General features: G+C 38.0%; 1 protein-coding gene across 1 annotated transcript; it reads left to right on the top strand.

The window, feature by feature from the left end:
- Positions 1 to 617: 617 nt before the first annotated feature.
- Positions 618 to 11,008, top strand: dhrs7cb (dehydrogenase/reductase (SDR family) member 7Cb). Its single transcript, XM_034130733.1, has 7 exons — positions 618 to 779; positions 2,275 to 2,431; positions 3,154 to 3,266; positions 4,809 to 5,019; positions 5,111 to 5,203; positions 6,567 to 6,728; positions 9,853 to 11,008. Exons 2-7 carry the CDS (start codon positions 2,278 to 2,280, stop codon positions 10,059 to 10,061), a joined length of 942 nt encoding a protein of 313 aa, XP_033986624.1. The 5' UTR covers positions 618 to 779; positions 2,275 to 2,277; the 3' UTR covers positions 10,062 to 11,008.
- Positions 11,009 to 18,565: the final 7,557 nt, after the last annotated feature.

Raw genomic sequence — 18,565 nt, 5'->3', positions numbered from 1 at the left:
TGTATGTCAACTCTTAATCTGCCCATTACTGGATTATTTATGGGGTGTTGTAATTAGCTTTTTAATGTTGTATTTAGTTGAGGTTAGAGTTCATCTTGACAACTTTATAAGATAAATAAAGATAAGATACACTTTATTGATCCCAAATTGGGATTTGTTTTCGTTGCAGCAGCATGTAAAACAAGGCATTGTATATTATATATTGGTAGTTTAATTTGCACAGTAATGTGTATCTGTAAAGTAAAAAAAGTGCTATATCTAACTCTTAAATGTGCTTGAGTATGATAATACAGCAATATTGGAATATCCAAGAAAAGTACAAGTAGCCTACCTCAAAATTGCAAAATACAGCACTTCCTTTTTCTATAAATATTTAATGAATTAGAATAAATGCAGTATAAAAGCTGTATTCTAACCTAACAAAGGGGCCTTAACAAATCATTTATGGGTTGGAAAGTATACTTAAACAACATTAATATGGGAACACTTGCCCCTTAAATCAACTCAGACTATCACTTGTCGTCCATCCCTACATGCTGGCAACAAGGGGACATGCCTCAGCTACCACATACGTCTGTGTATTAATGGCTGACTGCAGCAGAGGCTATTATAAGCAGCAGGTTCCAGTGGACAGCAGCAGGACGGACGGACGGACGGACAGGGGAACAGAGCGGTGTGAATGGACGAGGGACATTAGAGGGACAGGGACGTCTGTAACTCAACTAAATCCGGAAAAACAACAGCCAGTCCTTCTGAAGGATTAGCACCCTGTTCATGATGTAAGTGAACCAAGAATAACGCAGATTACAGGTGTGTGTCTGTTGCGTGGTTGCTGTAGATTTGCACTCACAAATTGACTAATCCACTGGGATCCAATCATGTGCCAGCTCAAATAGCAGGCTGAGGTGGAAAGTGGGTCTCTGGAGCCATCATAAATACCAGTTTTAATGTGGATTAAAGGTTATTTTAACATGTTTTCACAAGTAACAACTAATGTCCACTAACAACTAAGGGCAACTAAGGTCATCCCTTCCTTATGAATGTGAGCCTCCTCAGTTGCCCCGTCTTGGGGTATCATATAACAATATCCGGGAGGTGTCACAGTGCAAGGAATTATTTGGCGGCAGAGAGCAACAATATATTTTTAGCTGTTCTCAAACTCAATTTACATGGTCAGTGTCTGCCACCAAAAGTAAATGATTACTTTATAGGCCACTCTAGCCTAGAAGAAAAATAATAAAGTTTGTCAGAGCCAAGCAAATATAGATACACATATGGTAGGAATACAAATCTGATATTTATCTGTTAGTATCTTTATATTTATGGGAAGGACAAATTACTCACAGGAAAGCACATTTTCTTTTTAACTAAGGGCTACATTTATTACTGCACAAAGTTAATTTGTGATATCCAAACAGGTTTAATTAAACACTGGCAATTATAATATTGTGAAGCTACAAAACAAACCACGAGATTCTACATGAATTCAAACCATAAAATAATCCATAATATGAGTTCATCTGTTAGTTTTTTGGGGGTTAATTTGACATTTTGAATGGTATTGATGTTCTCTTTTTACTTTCAGCAAAAAAAGAGAGATATTTCTCAAAATGTGCAGGTACACAATCAGTAGAAATATAGATCTGATACATATGTCTGTAAGTATCTTAAAATATATGGACAGGACAAATGACTCTGGGCAGTTTGAAGTAATTTATCTTGCTGTAGCGTTTTATTTAATGTCCACTTTATAGAAATAGCTTGTCATTTGTATATTCACTTTCTTGCCAATCTAGAAGGCAAGAAAGGAAATAAGAGTAGTTCCGCATACAGTATCAAAGTATTGCTTTAAATGTAACTCTCGTAGTTTTATAAATAGAACAATATCTTCCACAGATAACCATCATATCTTTGTAGACTGTAATATACACAAGAGATTGTATCACCCTGTTTGATAACAAATCATCACAAGCTTACTCATTTGCTGTAGCAGAAACATTTATTGGTTTACTTTGTTGAATTCATTCCACAGTTATAAATGAAGAGAATAATATAGAGGATCTCTTTTTAGCATTCAGGTAACTGAGCTGTGTTGGGCATGTACTTTTCTGTTATTGACACTGTAGTCTGTTTACACCACAAACAAGCCACTCCTTAGGAGACCTCTGAGCCTGATCCCATGTTTCCTGTGAGCTCACACTGATGGCTCTTCTGATACAGGTCAGTATGTCTGTAGCTGTTCCCAGAACTGATCCTGTGCCGTCTCCCCTACAGAGCATGGCCCTGCCCTCCGTGGTGGTGTTGCCCCTGCTGATCGTCGTGGCAGCTGGGGTGTACTACATCTACAATGAGGTCATACACTTCATGTCCCAGTCCATAGTGCGAAACAAAGTGGTGGTGATCACTGATGCTGTGTCCGGGCTGGGAACTGGTACATTTTCCCACTGTTTTACGTTTTTTTAACTTACTTCTATTGCCATAAAGGTTTTGGTTTACCCTGTCTGTAAGCAAGAAGGGTAAAAGTCAAATTCCATGAAGAATCACTACACTTATCCTTGGGAGTTTAGGAACTATTCACTTTCAGGAATATTGTGTTATGAATACAAGTAGCTATAGACTCGATCGTTTTATCTGTCAGGAAATACCCTCTTTGACTGTTTTTCTGTGAGTCTCTATCGATACCAGTCTGAAATATCTGTACGTTAAATATCATGCAATAGCAAGATGGCTGTTAGCTTAGCGCTTTTTCCTCTTTGGACAGAGGCTAGCTGTTTCCTGCTTGGGCCTACACCCAGTCTTAATGCTAAACTAAGCCCACTGTGGGTATCAATGTTTTAATTTCAATCCAATCTAAGTTATTTTTAAGCATAAAAGGATATACAAACTCTTACTGACACTTAACTCTCCTTTACAAGATGTATTATTAAGTGTAACTTTAGAGCAGCTGGAGGCCATATTTCTTTCTTTGGACAGAGCCAAGTAAGCAGTTTCTGTTTTCTACATAAGCTATTTAGCAGCTGGCAGAAGCCTTTTTTAGCATATCATCTTCTTATCGATCTCTTATCAAGTTAACAAAAAAGCGTATGCAAAACAAATCTGCTATTAATCCTTTACAAGGTAACGTTATTCACTAGTTATTTTCTTTCCATTCAGAGTGTGCCCATCTCTTCCATAAGGGTGGTGCCAGACTGATCCTGTGTGGCAACACCTGGGATAAACTGGAGTCTCTGTATGACCAGCTGACCAACGACTCTGACCCCAGCCAGGTGAGGAAATGAAAATGGTGCATGCTGGTCTTCATATTTATATGAAGCATCATAAACTTGGTCCTCCAAACTAAAACCATTACTTGTCTTGTGGTGGTGAGTCATTTTATGGCAGCTTAGAAACAAAATGCATTGGCTGCCGCAGTAAACACTACTATGTCCTCTCTGTTAGTATACACTGGAAATATTGGCAGTACAATGACAAATTGTCTGAAGACCAAACACATAAAGCAACTACAAAAACCTTAAACAGTCATAAAGAATGAACAAAAGGCACCAATATGTTTTTAAAGCAGGAGTAACAGGCTCTGTCCTTGTTTTGTGATAGTCCTCTGTTCCGTCGCCACCTCCCACATCACCACTTCCACCTTGTGTCAACACAATAGCAGGATATCCTCTCTGACAGCATGCTGTCCTCCATGTGTCTCCTATACACAGGTCAGAGCAGATGTGTGCATTATCACTGACAGGAGGTGCTAGCTTGATGTTGGACCTTTCTTGTATTATATAATGGTATGATAGCATTGTTGTCTTGTTATTACTACCCAAAGATTAAATATTTCTTATGAGAACAACACATGACTTCATCGAAGTAACGTTTGTCTTAATAAATATTAACAATGAGCCTTGTTAACTTTAGAAATAAATGATCGTTTGTTATGAGTCATTTGAGGTCTATTATTGTTGTTGAAGTAGACAGAGTCCCCCAGATGGATTTCGATCAGAAACAGCCACCAGGGCGCCCTGAATTAAGAAACGTGCCTCATTATAACAAGACAAGCTGCTATTTTATATAACGACAAACTTCCATATGTTTTTGTAATGAGAACAAGGCAAGACAAATTGACAATGGCTGGTTTACATTCATTGATGAATTTGAAGATTGTGTCGAAATCTGAACAAAAACAAGGTAATATCTACACAACAAACTAAGAGATCCTGAATACATTCAAACCATTAGATAATCAATAATATGACTTAATCCTTCTTTTTCAAAGGGGTGGTTTGATATTTTGAGAAAAACCAGCTAGACAAAAAATATTTTTTTTATTGATTTTCTCATTTTAGTTAAAGGTGGGGTAGGTCATTTTGGAGAAACCAGCTCGAGATCGCTAGAATTTGAAAATACACAACCGGAAAAAATCTGCCCCTCCTCCAACACACACGAACGCGCACATGACCAATGAGGGCACGAGATAAGTTTGTGCACAGATGGAAGGCTGACAGGCAGGTAGGCCATCCAGTTATTTGAGCCGGGCCGGCTAAAATGATTGGTCGTGCTTTTTACAGTACTACGGCTTCCACAGATGACATTTTTTTATGTATTTATTGTCAAAGCATTTAATGTATTCATTGCTATCGGGATGTTAAGAGCATTCCATGGAATATAACAAAAAGTGTTTCTGAAATAAATTACATACCCCACCTTTAAAGCAAGAAAACAAAATGTATAACTTTTGTATTCAGTGATAATATGAACATGCTAGACTAGACAAACAAAACATATTACTGTACACACAGTACAACCCTGTGTCTCCCCAGACGTTCGCCCCAAAGCTGGTGATCGTGGACTTCAGCGACATGGACAGCATGGAGGACGTGGTGTCAGAGGTGGTGGATTGTTACGGCTGTGTGGATGTGTTGATCTCTAACAGCAGCATGAAGCTAAAGGCCCCGGTGCAAAGTGTCTCCCTGGAAATGGACAGAAACATCATGGACATTAACTACTTCGGCCCCAGCACTCTGGCTAAAGGTGGGCTGGACCTTCCTGAGAAAACCATCACCACTGATTTCATAGTGATCTTTTTTTTTTAAATTGCTAATCTGTCCATATTACGTGGCAGGCATTATTCCAACAATGATCTCGAGAAGATCCGGCCACATCGTGCTGGTCAACAGTATCCAGGGAAGACTGGCTGTCCCATTCAGAAGTTCATGTGAGTTTCCAAAATAACTTTAATCAACCATTTCCCCCCTATAGTTCTTATTGTTTTCAATCATTACATGTCAAACAAACACTTGTACATGTACATGTACACGCACACAATATATTATACTGCTATTTATACAAACACAAATGATACAAAAAAATAAAAATGGAGTTGCATTCTCATAAGTTTGTTTGTTTTATATATACAGTCTATGGTTTTAACATGTTCTTCTACTAAGACCTTTGTCTTAATAGTATTCTATATATCGCTGGTTTAATGACTGAATAATGACCATTTCTCCCATTTTGATTCAAACAGCGATTCTTTCAGGCTCAAGAGATTTGTCAGTTTTTCCATGATATAGGCTTCATATCTCTGTCCATTGCTGTTGAGTATGTTCCATCTTACACCATTGACTTTTGATTAATTTCTTACAGCTTTAACATTATTAAATTCATAATAAAATAAAAAGATCCTTTTTCCCTTGTGTCTTTTGCATAACGTACGCCAATTTCCAAATCTTTATAGTTCTTAAGTATTTCCAGAATATGTGTGTGGTCTGCATCCCATGCTCCACATTCCTTACATTCAAGTGTTTGAACCTTATGCATCACAAAAAAATCTGTTACATTTTTTCCAAGAGAATTCCCTCCTCATCCATGATTGTTTAAAGATGATTAATGATTGATGATGATTCATTTCCACATGTTTTGCTAAACATCTTCTGAAAGTTTTTTTGTTGTTGCTTAAATCGTGAAAATAATATTTTCACATGTTCCTCTTACAATTATGCAGCTAGCCATTGTATTCAATCAGAACTTTTTTTAATTGTTCTGTTTCAACTGTTCTGAGAGGTGTTGACTCAACTGGTCATTGTAGAAGATGTTTTTGTAGTGCTGTGGAAAAGTAATGCGTTTTAGGTGTTTACATTTCTTTGTTCATCCCGAGTTTAATTTCAAACATGTAACAAACACGTGAACACAACCAACATAAAAATGAACAATAAACACATATAGTATTATGTACAAATCCTCATAAGTTATATAAATAAATAACTTAAATAACTATTACCTATTACATGTTAATGTATGTGTTTTCAATATGATGCAACAGAAGTCTTCCTGTAGCAGAAAACTGTTAAAGTATATTGTCTGCAATGTGTGGAATGAACTTCTTTACAACTGTGACACACCTCTTTGTGTGTGAACAATGTGTGTGTGTGTGTGTGCGTGTGTGCGTGTGTGTGTGTGTGTGTGTGTGTGTGTGTGTGTGTGTGTGTGTGTGTGTGTGTGTGTGTGTGTGTGTGTGTGTGTGTGTGTGTGTGTGTGTGTGTGTGTGTGGGTGTGTGTGTGTGTGTGTGATCTCTCAGATTCTGCATCTAAGCATGCGGTGCAGGCTTTCTTCGACTGCCTGCGGGCTGAAGTGAAGGAGTATGGGATAGAAGTGAGCACCATCAGCCACACCTTCATCAACGCCTCGGAGCCCCCGCCTGAGGAGGGGCCCGCCCCCAAAACAAACGTTGTGGCTGCATGTGAGTAAAAGAACCGGAATGGAAGAGACTCACAGGGTAATGATTTACGAGTTATCATCCCAGAGGTGATTTAGATAATGGGATATGAATGTGTGAGGTCTTTTAGATTAGATTAGATTGGATCAACTTTATGGATCCCAAATTGGGAAATTGTTTTATTACACAGAATGTTAACAAGGCATTGCACTTGAGATATAAGACAATTAAAAAATACACATCAACAGTAGAATATTGAATCTCTTTGGAAAATTCTATATAAAATATACAGAATAAATTCAACTAGACCGACCTACTGCTTTAAAAATGTAAACATAGGATACTATAGATACAATATACAAAGTACAATGCAACAAGCAAAGTATGTTGTTATAGCAGCATGTTAAAAAGCAATTGCACAGAAATATATTAAAATACAAAAATAAACAGTAAATATACACATCTGAACAGTACAAGGATATACTATAGTTATACAATATCTATAAAATTAAAAACAAAATATATAATTACACAAAATAAGATATGCACTGTAATATACCTACTACAAAAAGAATACAAAAAGAATACAAACATACCATATACCATACGCTCTGATACCATACATTATACAGGTGTGTATAGTCGTTTGTTTTTCATTAAAATGTAAGTGCGATATAGAAATTGTTTTGTTCAACAAGGAATTGCACAGAAAACAGAAAAAAAGATAATATATACATATCCACGGTACAAGGATACACCGTATATCTATAAAATATCTAGGATAAATCAATATTAAATATACAGGAGCAGTTAAAACTAGAGAATGCAATTCCTGAAGAAATTGCTAGTGGGAATGCTTTATGCTGAAAATCTGACGCTAAACTGCTATGCTGAAATGTAATGTGTAAGAAGAAAGTGAATAATTTAGATTGAAATGATACATGAACACTGGGGGCTTGAATGTGTGATGAGTGAAGAAAAGAAAGTAAAAAGGCTTGGAAAAGCAGCAGAATATTTGAACTGCAAACTTTTGAACTAACTTGATGGTGAATGATCTGTCGCCATGCCAACGGCATTTGATGACATCCCATAATACGCTTAGATGCGTTGATGGCTGCATCGTTACCAAACCTGTGAAGTTTTGGGCCGTTTGGAGCATTTTCACTGAAGTTATGAGAAAACCATGTTTCATGGCGGGCATTGTGTTGCCATGTCAACGGCATGTCCCGTAGATGTCTTCATGGCTGGACTGTTAGCACACATGTGAGGTTTGAGCACTTTTTGAACATTTTCATAGGAGTTATAGCGACATCGTGTTTTATGGCGAGGGATGCGTTTCAATGGAAACGGCATATGGTGAGATCTCAGATTTGGCGTAGAGCTGTTGAGGCATGGACCGGTGATATACAAGTGAAGATTGGGGGACGATTGGACTGTGTCCATTGGACTTACAGCGACATCGTGTTTCATGGCGAGTGGTCTGTCGCCATGGCAACGGCATTTGATGACACCCCATAATACGCTTAGATGCGTTGATGGCTGCATCGTTACCAAACCTGTGAAGTTTTGGGTCGTTTGGAGCATTTTCACTGAAGTTATGAGAAAACCGTGTTTCATGGCGAGCATTGTGTTGCCATGGCAACGGCATTTGAAGAAATCTCAAAACTGTCCCGTAGATGTCTTCACGGCTGGACTATTAGCACACATGTGAAGTTTGAGCACTTTTTGAACATTTTCATAGGAGTTAATGTATAGCGACATCGTCTTTTATGGCGAGGGATGCGTTTCCATGGAAACGGCATATGATGACACCCCATAATTGACGTAGAGCTGTTGAGGGCAGGACCATTAAGCATTATTTGAAGTCTGCTGCTCTGAGCATGTCAGTTGGAGTTATGACATCATCGTGTTCCATGACACAGGTGTTTATAGTTGAGCTAACGAGGTGTCCAGAGATCAAAGGTTTGCATTGTTCTGAATGAGAGATGAACCTCTTACATGTGAACGTTTTGTTGAAGAACCGTAACAGATATCGGTGAAATTTCAAAGCGTGAAGCATCTCAAGGAAGTTGAGTATCTGAAGCGTGCTTTTTGTGTACTTTCGGGTCAATAATGTGGCCTTTTTGGCAGATTAACTAAAGGTGTGCGGCTGCTGCTGTGAGGAAATATCAGCCTGAAATTACAATGGGATTTAATGGAGACATGTTCAAAGTTTTTGTCACTTCATGTCCTCAAGAGGCATTTTGTTTAATTATTTTTCATTTTTCAAGCTACGAGATGTTTTCCTATACGTTTGTCATGAAAAATTATGTCTCAGAAGTGTAGGGTTTGGGAATTATGGCAGGTGTAAAAAGAAATATGAAAGGGAATTTCAAACTGTCCTCCACTCTAACTCTGACATCACACACTCTGCCTTAACGAGCTGCGCAATGTTAAAGCTGAAGAAGGCCTCTTTACCAAGGTCTGAACAATGTTTAATATTTATAAAAGTATGAATCTGATTTAAAAGTTGTTTAATATGAATAATGTCAGAAAGATGTGTAACATTTTAAAGTTGGAATGAGGTTTCTGAGTGAAAGTATGAATGAACAGTTAGCAGTTGAAGTCGCATGAAGATTGTTCAAGTCTGAAGAATTTCTCCATTGACTTCAATGGTTAAAAATGTGATGAATTATGGGATGTATCTCTGGAATTATGAAAGTTATGAATGATAAAAGTAATAGCACTCGATTCCCGACCGAGCTGAACGTTTTGATGTTTGAACGGAGTTTCTGCGATGTGGAATGTGGGAGAAGAAGACCGGCAAAATAACGGGCGGAATAAAGATTTTGAAGAACAGATAGTTGGAATGCTGTATCAGCATTCCCACTAAAATACTCTATAATAGACCAATGTACTACTAACATAAAGTAATCATTAGATATATATAGTATCTAATGATTACTTTATTTTAGTAGTAAATTGGTCGTGTGCAAAGCAGTAGCTGTTTTTTGATTAAAATGTAAGTGCAATGAGGTCATGTGGAAGTATAACGTGCACAACGTGTTCTTAAAAAGGAAAACTAAAAATATAAATAAAATTACTATTTGTAAATGTTTAGAATATCACTTTATTGTAGACACCTCTAACTGTATGTGTTCTTCCATAGTCATCCGCAGCCAGTGGGTCCACGGTGTGAGCCCCTCGGTCCTGGCCAATGAAATAATGCAAACGGTAAACAGGAAGAGGAAGGAGGTGGTGCTGGCCCACCCCATCCCCAGGGTGGCCCTCTACCTCCGCTCCCTCTTCCCCTCCTTCCTCTTCGCTGTGCTGGCTGCAGGAGCCAAAGACTCAGTGCTGAATGAGCAGATGCAGTGAGAGAAATGGAATCATGTGAAGTGAAGGATTGTGTGGAGATGGTAGATAAGTATTATGTGCTTGACTTAAGATGTATCACAAGCTGGGCAAAGTAGGCAACTCCACTGGGCCCCGGACCCTTAAGGCTCCAGGCTGATCATATGTGTGTGTGGCACTTTCAAATTTAAGATTTTCATCAAATAATCCCTGTTTATCATATTATTTATGGTCTTACACATTCTGTTATGACCTCTCTGTATAGTCCATTGTTCCCATGCTGCATTCAATGTACCTCCACGTGTACAACAATGTAATTCAGTGCTACTGTGTGTGCTATATCAGCATCATTGTTTATTGTTAGCTTCTCCTACGGCTACATAAAAGCAAACAGAGAATATCCGTCTTGAATTGTGCCTTGTGTTTCACTTGATCAGAATAAGGTATTGATATCATGCACTTTATGTTCAGTACATGGAGAGTATTCAGTGTCGGATTTGCAGATGAAATATCAGCCAGTAGCAGAGATTTGAAGCAAATATGTGATGAACTAGCTCCAACCCTAGAACTAGTTCTAATATGAACATGTTCATTTACTTAAGTTACATTTGTAGGTACTTGTTTACTTCTGAATTGCAATGTTATGACACTTTATGGAAGCAAAGCAAAGGCAATACAGATAAGTAGTTGTAGTACTTAAAGGATTAAGGTACATTCAGATAACTGCTCCAGCACTTACTATGGTTTGTGAAGCAAATGGACTTGGAGGATTCTTGCTGAGTTGTATCTTCATGGTTGAAAGCCATTATTGTAAGGCGCTTTAGATCAAAGTTTGAAATGATATATAATGTCATGTAATGTAATTGTGGCAGGAAGAAGGAGAAGAACCCCAGATGGCAAGAGCAGACGGGATTGCATTTCACTGGAGTTGAAACTTTCATGTGACAAATAAAATTGCTTGATTATCTGCATTTATGGTGTCTTCGTTCCCTTCTTTCAAAAGCTAGTTTGAATTTAGACATTAAATATGAGTGTACAACATTATAAAAACTTTGTTCAAGTAGCTAAGATTAAGGTGCGTTCCAAATCCCATTCTTTTTACTTTTAATACTACAGCTGCCCTTCCAAAGGTGTCCCAATGTTCTACTGTATGCATGCAGTTCGGATATTCTACTTAGAAACATGGCACCTTGAACTTTGACCCTCTTGCTTATGTATCTACTATGCAAAGGATTGTGGGTCAGAATAGCCAGAAAAGCATGCATATTGCAAAATGTGACCAACGCTATATTGCATACTGCATTTGACATATTGGGACACATATTTTTCTAGCATATTAAATAGTATGGTGGAATAGGTATTTAGATAATATGACACAGCAATTATGCCCTAATTAATTAGATCAGACCTTCATCATATGACCCAAAAAAGATTTTAGATAAGCGATAGTAAAACCATAAAAATTACAAACACTATTTAAAATATTATTCTGATTATATACAATATATTCAGTGTATAATTCTACTCCACAAAAATAAAGAGACAAGCATTTTCTTACCCTATTTAGGATGAATAAAGTATATATTTAATCTCTGAAGAGCCCTGGGACGTGCATGTAATTTCCATGTGTGTCCTCTAGGTGGCAGCAACATCTATCTAATAACACTATGACCTGTAAAACATTTCTTCTGAAATAAACCCAAGAAGTTCAAGTGAAAATGTCCGACATAGATACAATAAAATAACATGGAATAAAACATTTAAATGAAATAAGAAGTACATGTAAAAATGTCCAATAAAAAAGAAATAAAAGGGACAAAACAACAATATTAATAAAGTTGAAGTAAAAAGTGTCAAATAGAAATAAAATAAAACGAAATAAAAATATAAAATGAACATATGAAGTTAGAGTCAAATGTGTCCAATAAATGTAAAATCAAATAAAATGGAATAAAAATAACCATAAGAAATACAAATAAAAATGTCCAATTAAAAACAATTAAATGGAATAAAAATATTAAATATATATAGGAAGTTAAAGTAAAAATGTGCCCATCACTGCAATATACATTACAACATTTATAATCAACAAATCATTTCTCTACAACAAAGGCTCTACACTGACAGATGCAATACGTCCAATTACACGTCACTCACAGATTTATAGCACTCATCACTTCAGGCCTGCAGGACAGGAGAGACTCTCTGGTATTATCCTGTCAGGATTACATGGTGGAATCAATGCTGATCCATGTGCTCTGCTGATTACTTGTTGTATACAAATAACCTTTGCATTATGACACATTATAGCAGAAAACAAATGTCACATGACTCTGTGACAAAGGCCAACCACCATTTCTGTGATGCAAATGAGGAGTAAATTCAGAGGGGCCATTCCAAGTCTCTGTGTGTGTGTGTGTGTGTGTGTGTGTGTGTGTGTGTGTGTGTGTGTGTGTGTGTGTGTGTGTGTGTGTGTGTGTGTGTGTGTGTGTGTGTGTGTGTGTGTGTGTGTGTGTGTGTGTGTGTGAGTAGTAGAGACCACTGGTGTCTAGTCCAGCTGGTATGCGTGCGTCTGTCCTCCAGGTCACTCTCCTCTGGGGAGTTCAACATCCTTTGTCCCTGGGGCGGCAGACAGGAATGTGTCTCTAATGTCCACATGAATAAATGCAGCTTCATGACATTTCCACCTGTCAAACAGGAAGCTTTTTCTTCGGAGCACTCAGCTGGACTCTGCAAATTGGCATTTTGATCTGACACATTTACATGTGTCACACGGCGCGGCATGATCCCTGTATGTTTCATGGCATGTAATAGAGGTCAGATCCTGATATGAATAATTGCTTAACAAGAGTTTCCGGAGAGATCGTGAGCCCTGTGTGTCGTATCAGCGATTACATTGTCAGATTTAAAGCTATATCATACAAAAATGCATCCAAGTATGTAGGAAAATCTGAGAATGATCTGAGCCTAATAGTTTCTCTCAATCATGTGTGAGCAATATGATGATAAGGCCCAAACACAGAAGAGAGGACTGTCCTGAAGCAATAATGAAAGTGAAGCATCCTGAATGTGAGCATGACTTATATATGAGAATCACCTCGCAGGGACGTGTACTGCTCAGAAATGGTCTTTCCATGAGCGAGGTGATCACCCTTATCAATTTTTAAAGCCTGGGTTATTGACACTAACCTGACTTATGGAGGTTATGCAGAGGCCATGGTAATGATTCCCTAAGCTTTCACATACAGCACCAGAGGGGCGGGTTAAATATTGGTTGATGATGGAGGAGGTTATTGCTCCAATGAGTATTAAGGTAATGTCTACACAGTGGGGTTCTCTTCGTCCATCTGTTGTTGCTGGGGTGTTTTTATTCTGGCCTGTGGTGTAACTGGGAGACAGATATAAGTGTCCAAAAATAGACTAAAAGCAACTATAAATGTTCCTTGTTTACGACCACAATGCCACAACAATATAAAATTATGTTTTTATTCTTATACATATTTTGTATTATTGTTTAAAGCTCTTCTTTTTCTTTGTCTGACCTTGTAGCTTGGAAATAAATGTCTAGTTAAGCCCTTAAACAAACAAAAAGCAAGAAAAATAATTAAAACCAATTATCTTTGCATATTTTTGTAAATGATTCTCAATTAAATATTCATTTAAAAATATTAAGCTTTTGTATTAAGTCATACCAACCAATAGTGTTAATTATTTTCTTTTTGATGTGCAACTTTCTCTTCCATGACTATTAAACTAAACTTTTTAAATTACACTTTCTATATAAAAAAGCATGACTACTAATTATATGTTAATGAAGGTAGATTTTACAATTATTGATTTTATTTAATTTTATTATTAGAAACGTTACTTATTAGCTGTAATATTCCTTTCCTGGCACATTTGGCAAAATGTGTGGGTACTATAGGTCACAGTTTGCATTTTGCGAACAATTACAAATTCAATGACCAATAAACAGATCTTGTGCAGCAGCTCTGTCAGACACTTAACAGTTGTTGTCGTTGTGTTTTTACAGGGGCAAATAAAGTGTGAATTTAGAAGATTCATTGCTTTCAGCCCACGTAAATCTAAAGCCACACTTATCGTTATATTTATTTAACGATGGATCAAATGACCAGGTGTAGTTTGAAAGTATCTTTTACCTACAAACGCAGAGCTTTAAGGAGCTTTTTAGCAACTTTGAAGTTTGTTGATTTGGTTATACTGCCAAAACTTCACTGCTGTGGTTCACTGTCACCCCCCCATTGACCTCATCATCGACCTTATTCCCAGACACAGCAGGCCGTTTTCTTTGGAAAAGCTCTGAAACCTAAAGACTACATGCTCAGAAACAAACTGCAGACACACAAAGTTAGTGGCTAGCTATTTGCAACACATTCTCACTCCCAACTCGTACTGTAGTGACGTTATGTCAGGATCCCTTGGCGTCACTATCAAAGGCAGTGGGGGGCCCTTTAGCGTCAATATTCAACGATCAGGGACTCCCATTGACTTGCATAGAGCTCGCTGAATGTTGGTAATAGACGAGTTGGGATCGCGGAGAAATGCTCTCCGCAGACCCATTCTCACAGCGTTTATCAATCTTTTTCTTTGATTGTATAATGTCGGACTTTTGGAGTCCGTCAGGACCGAGGGTCGGAGCAGCTCAGTTGCTTTTAGAGAATTTTACACCCGGAAGTAAGTATTCTCTCCGCTTTGCTTGACAAACCCCGTGATTAGTCCTCAAGCTCTGTGATTGGATGTTGGAGTGGCAGTGCGCCAAGGTTACGCCGAGCGTCAAACAGCACTTGGAAATGGAATGAAACCCATCCACGGCACACTATCCAAAACAGCATTCTAACGAGTCCACCAGAACTACACATGCTGGCTATTGTGTTTCGCAACATGTTCTATGGCACGTCTCTACTGGGAATTGTAGTTTTAAAAGACGTTTTCGTATTTCCCATAATTAGAAGTTGCCAGAATTAAACTGTGTACACCCCTGGAGGTTTAGGGGATATGAAACACTCAAATTTAAAATATATAATTAATAAATGGGTGAAAATTGCTTGTGTCCATAATGGGCAGCATTAATATACCCACATGACAGCTAAGGTCAGAATAGCTTTCTTTAATAGCTGGTCTTATGTCTGTGACCCCTCCTGTTGTTAATTGATAAGCCTGAAACATGCACTTTCAGAGGCAAATGTTGCAAATATGGCAGTAGCCATCGATCATCTTAAAGTGGACCTATCATGCTATATTTAAATGATATATTGTAGGGCTATACCTATATAAGGTATATTTATACGTTTCTGTTTTCAAAATACCAAACAGATCATGCATTTTAGCCATGCCTCATTTCGCTCTATGTGCTGTTTTCCAGCCCTGTTTTTGCAGGGGGCTGATTCTGTGAGCTGCATCTGACCACGCCCCCCTGCAGGGGAGGGGAGCCGCTCTGATCAAGTCAGAAGAGGGGGAGAAAAATAGATCTCCGTCCTCCGTGTTTTATTATAGCCTATTATTATATAGAGTCGTTATTAATTTGTTTTAAAGCTCAATAAATAACAAAGAAGACCTTTGACCGGCACTTTTCTAATTTTGTCCGGAAGATTTAAACTTTAACGGACATCTTGACCGGCGAAAGAAAACCTAACTGAAACTCTGCCGCACGGTCCCCTCGTTCCTTGGAAGAGGCGGAGAGGTGGGTGTTTGTCATCTGCTGGTGGACTAACCGGAGAGAATTACAGTGCTTGCCTCGACGGGGAGGGATTGCATTGAATTAAAGCAGCGGGAGCAAACGCTTGCCTCGGGGAGGGAGAAAAAAAGCCACAGCAGAGAATAAACAGAAGGGTAACCATGGTAACCATGCGCGGGAAGTCTTCTTCGCTGCTTTTGTGGCAGACTACAGCGCCACTTACAGGCCTGGCATATGTACTACAGCGTCTCCAGCGCTTTCGAGTGGCAATGGCCGGCCGTGGCCCAACCCCACATTCCCCTGATAGGTGGAGAGTTGGCCCAATAGCCGTAGCGCCACCGTCCTGACGTCAGGACAGTGTTCAAATCTGGATCAGTTTTTATCAGATCCGTTGCAGCCCCTTTTTTAGAGATTTGGGTATGGAGGAAAAGAGAGAGGGTTGTGTTTTCTGACACTTGGTGAGTTCCCTGGAACACCGGGGTCACATATTCATGTATAAAAGACTTACAAAAGTGCATTTTGCATGATAGGTCCCCTTTAACCTGTTAAGCCCGAGAGACCCCGGTACCGGGGTACTGCCGCAACATCTTGCAGGAAACAGTGTCTGAGGGCATGTTCATTTAATAAACTATGAATGTTTTATATCCATGTAACGGGAAGAAACTCATCTAACTGATCTTTTTTTTTTTTTTTTCAAAAGAAAACCCACAATGCTAACACTGAGCCTCTGAATTAGCAACGAGCGAAAAATGCTAACACCTTACTGCACCGAAAATCACTCACAAAACCTTATTATTTATCTTTTCACCACATCCAACACATCGTTTCACATCGTGAGGTGACACAGAATCGTTTGACACCGACATTACCACTGAATTATACGTATTTGTGACGTTATAGCAAAAACGGACATCAAAACAGGTGACGCTAGGTAGCTAAAAATGCTAACATTTTTACCTTGGCTCTGTAGTCTCTCCAAAGTGGTCTTCAATGGCATTAAAACGATAAAAACGCTGCTGAAGTTAATCCATAGGTTAATCTAATGTGTCTGTGTCCCTTTGAAATTATTTCTGATAATCCATAAGCATTAAAACTGCTTTTCCGTTTCCAGATGTCAAAGCTAGAGATAGGTCCACTCTGATGGAAAATTACATGCGCGAAGCCCCCACCTTTTCTCTTCACAATGAGTGTGTGTGGGGGACTCCCCCTTCGATTCTATTGGCTCTAACGGTCAGAAAGAGGTGTCAACTATCAAAATCGAGCAAGGGAAGCCAGAGATATGGAAAATCCACCCAAATGACCCCAGAAGTGGTTTCTTTTTGCTAAATCTCTCTAAAAAGGTCAAATGTCACTTGTTTTGCATCAATCTTGATACAGGGTACTTATTATATGTTGTACTTTGGATTCTTAAAGCTTTTAGTCTACTAACCCATCATCCAAGGGTGGTTTTCACTATAAGTAAAAAAGAATTTTTGGACGGACACTATAATTTACTATGTAAAATCTGAATTTTCTTTAAAATAAAAAACATCTGTATTGATTCTGACTTTTCTACATCCAACTCATAGGTTTATCATTACTTTGAGAAAAAAGATTATTAATTTAACCCTTTTAGAAGGGAAGATATGGTCATTTGTTCTGGGAATGTCATTTTCGAGCCTGAGACCTGAAAAACAGGCTCAGGGCTTTTTATTTTTATTTTTATTTAACCTTTATTTAACCAGATAAAAACATTGAGATAAAATCTCATTTTGAATGCTGACCTGGCCAAGAAGGCAGCAACGTTACACATAACACATAACACAAACATATAAAATACAGAGAACATAACTAAGAAAACAAAAGACGAAAAAGCAGTCACTACATTGTGCACATTAGGACAATAAAAAAAGTACACTACTTGTTACTGCAAGAGCAGCTGGTGGTGAGGACTTCAGACAACTTCAATTTAAAACATGATATAGAGACAAGTGCCCTCAGTTTAAGGCGTGATTGAAGGTCATTCCAAGACCAAGGACCATGATAAGAAAGACTCCTTTTTCCAGCCTCAGTCCGTACAGTAGGAACCTGGAACCGTATCCAGGCACTGGATCTGAGGTTGTAAGAGTCGCAAACTGGGGCAAATCTGACACATATGTAGAGTGGAAGCTTACCTAAAATGGCTTTATACATTAATAAAAACCAGTTATTAACAGATAAGATATACTTTATTGATCCCAAGCTGGACATGTTTTAGTTACAGCAGTATGTGTAACAGTTGTAAACATGCAGTGGTGTTTATTTGTAAATCATTTGGTATAATCACACACATTCTGTGTTTTATATTTAATAATTCTGTGTTCTTAATTTATTGAATGTTCAATACCTGACAAGGTCGGAGATGAAAAAGGTTGGAGATTAAAAACTTGGGTCGCAGGTTCCTCAACAGTGCATTACAAGACATCTATCAATATGTGTGTACCTCCACCATTAAACTGTCATATTCTGCACATTTCTTATTCTATCTACATACATCTTATAAGAGTTTAATAAATATGTAAATAATATCAGTTAAAATAAGTGCTTCAACATAGTTAACTTTGCAGGAAAGTTGATTGTCAAGTCCCAAAACAAATTATGCAATATATTAGACGTTAAGTACTTTGTCAGGCTTAATATTTATCTCTAGATACCCCCAAAGCTTTTTTCTTATTTAAAAGAAGACCTTAACCTAAAGCATTCTTTAATGTTTAACCTGTTAAGCCCTGAGCCTGTTTTTCAGGTCTCAGGCTCGAAAATGACATTCCCAGAACAAATGACCATATCTTCCCTTCTAAAAGGGTTAAATTAATAA

Source organism: Trematomus bernacchii, unplaced genomic scaffold (genome assembly GCF_902827165.1).
Source record: "Trematomus bernacchii unplaced genomic scaffold, fTreBer1.1, whole genome shotgun sequence".
In the NCBI taxonomy this organism is placed as follows: Eukaryota; Metazoa; Chordata; class Actinopteri; order Perciformes; family Nototheniidae; genus Trematomus; species Trematomus bernacchii.
This window is presented reverse-complemented; position numbering and strand designations above follow the sequence as displayed.

Coding starts and splice junctions, on each gene's coding strand:
- dhrs7cb (XM_034130733.1), top strand. CDS start 2,278: ATGGCCCTGCCCTCCGTGGTGGTGTTGCCCCTGCTGATCGTCGTGGCA. Junction 3,267..4,808: donor ACGACTCTGACCCCAGCCAG/GTGAGGAAATGA, acceptor GTGTCTCCCCAG/ACGTTCGCCCCAAAGCTGGT. Junction 6,729..9,852: donor AACAAACGTTGTGGCTGCAT/GTGAGTAAAAGA, acceptor GTTCTTCCATAG/TCATCCGCAGCCAGTGGGTC.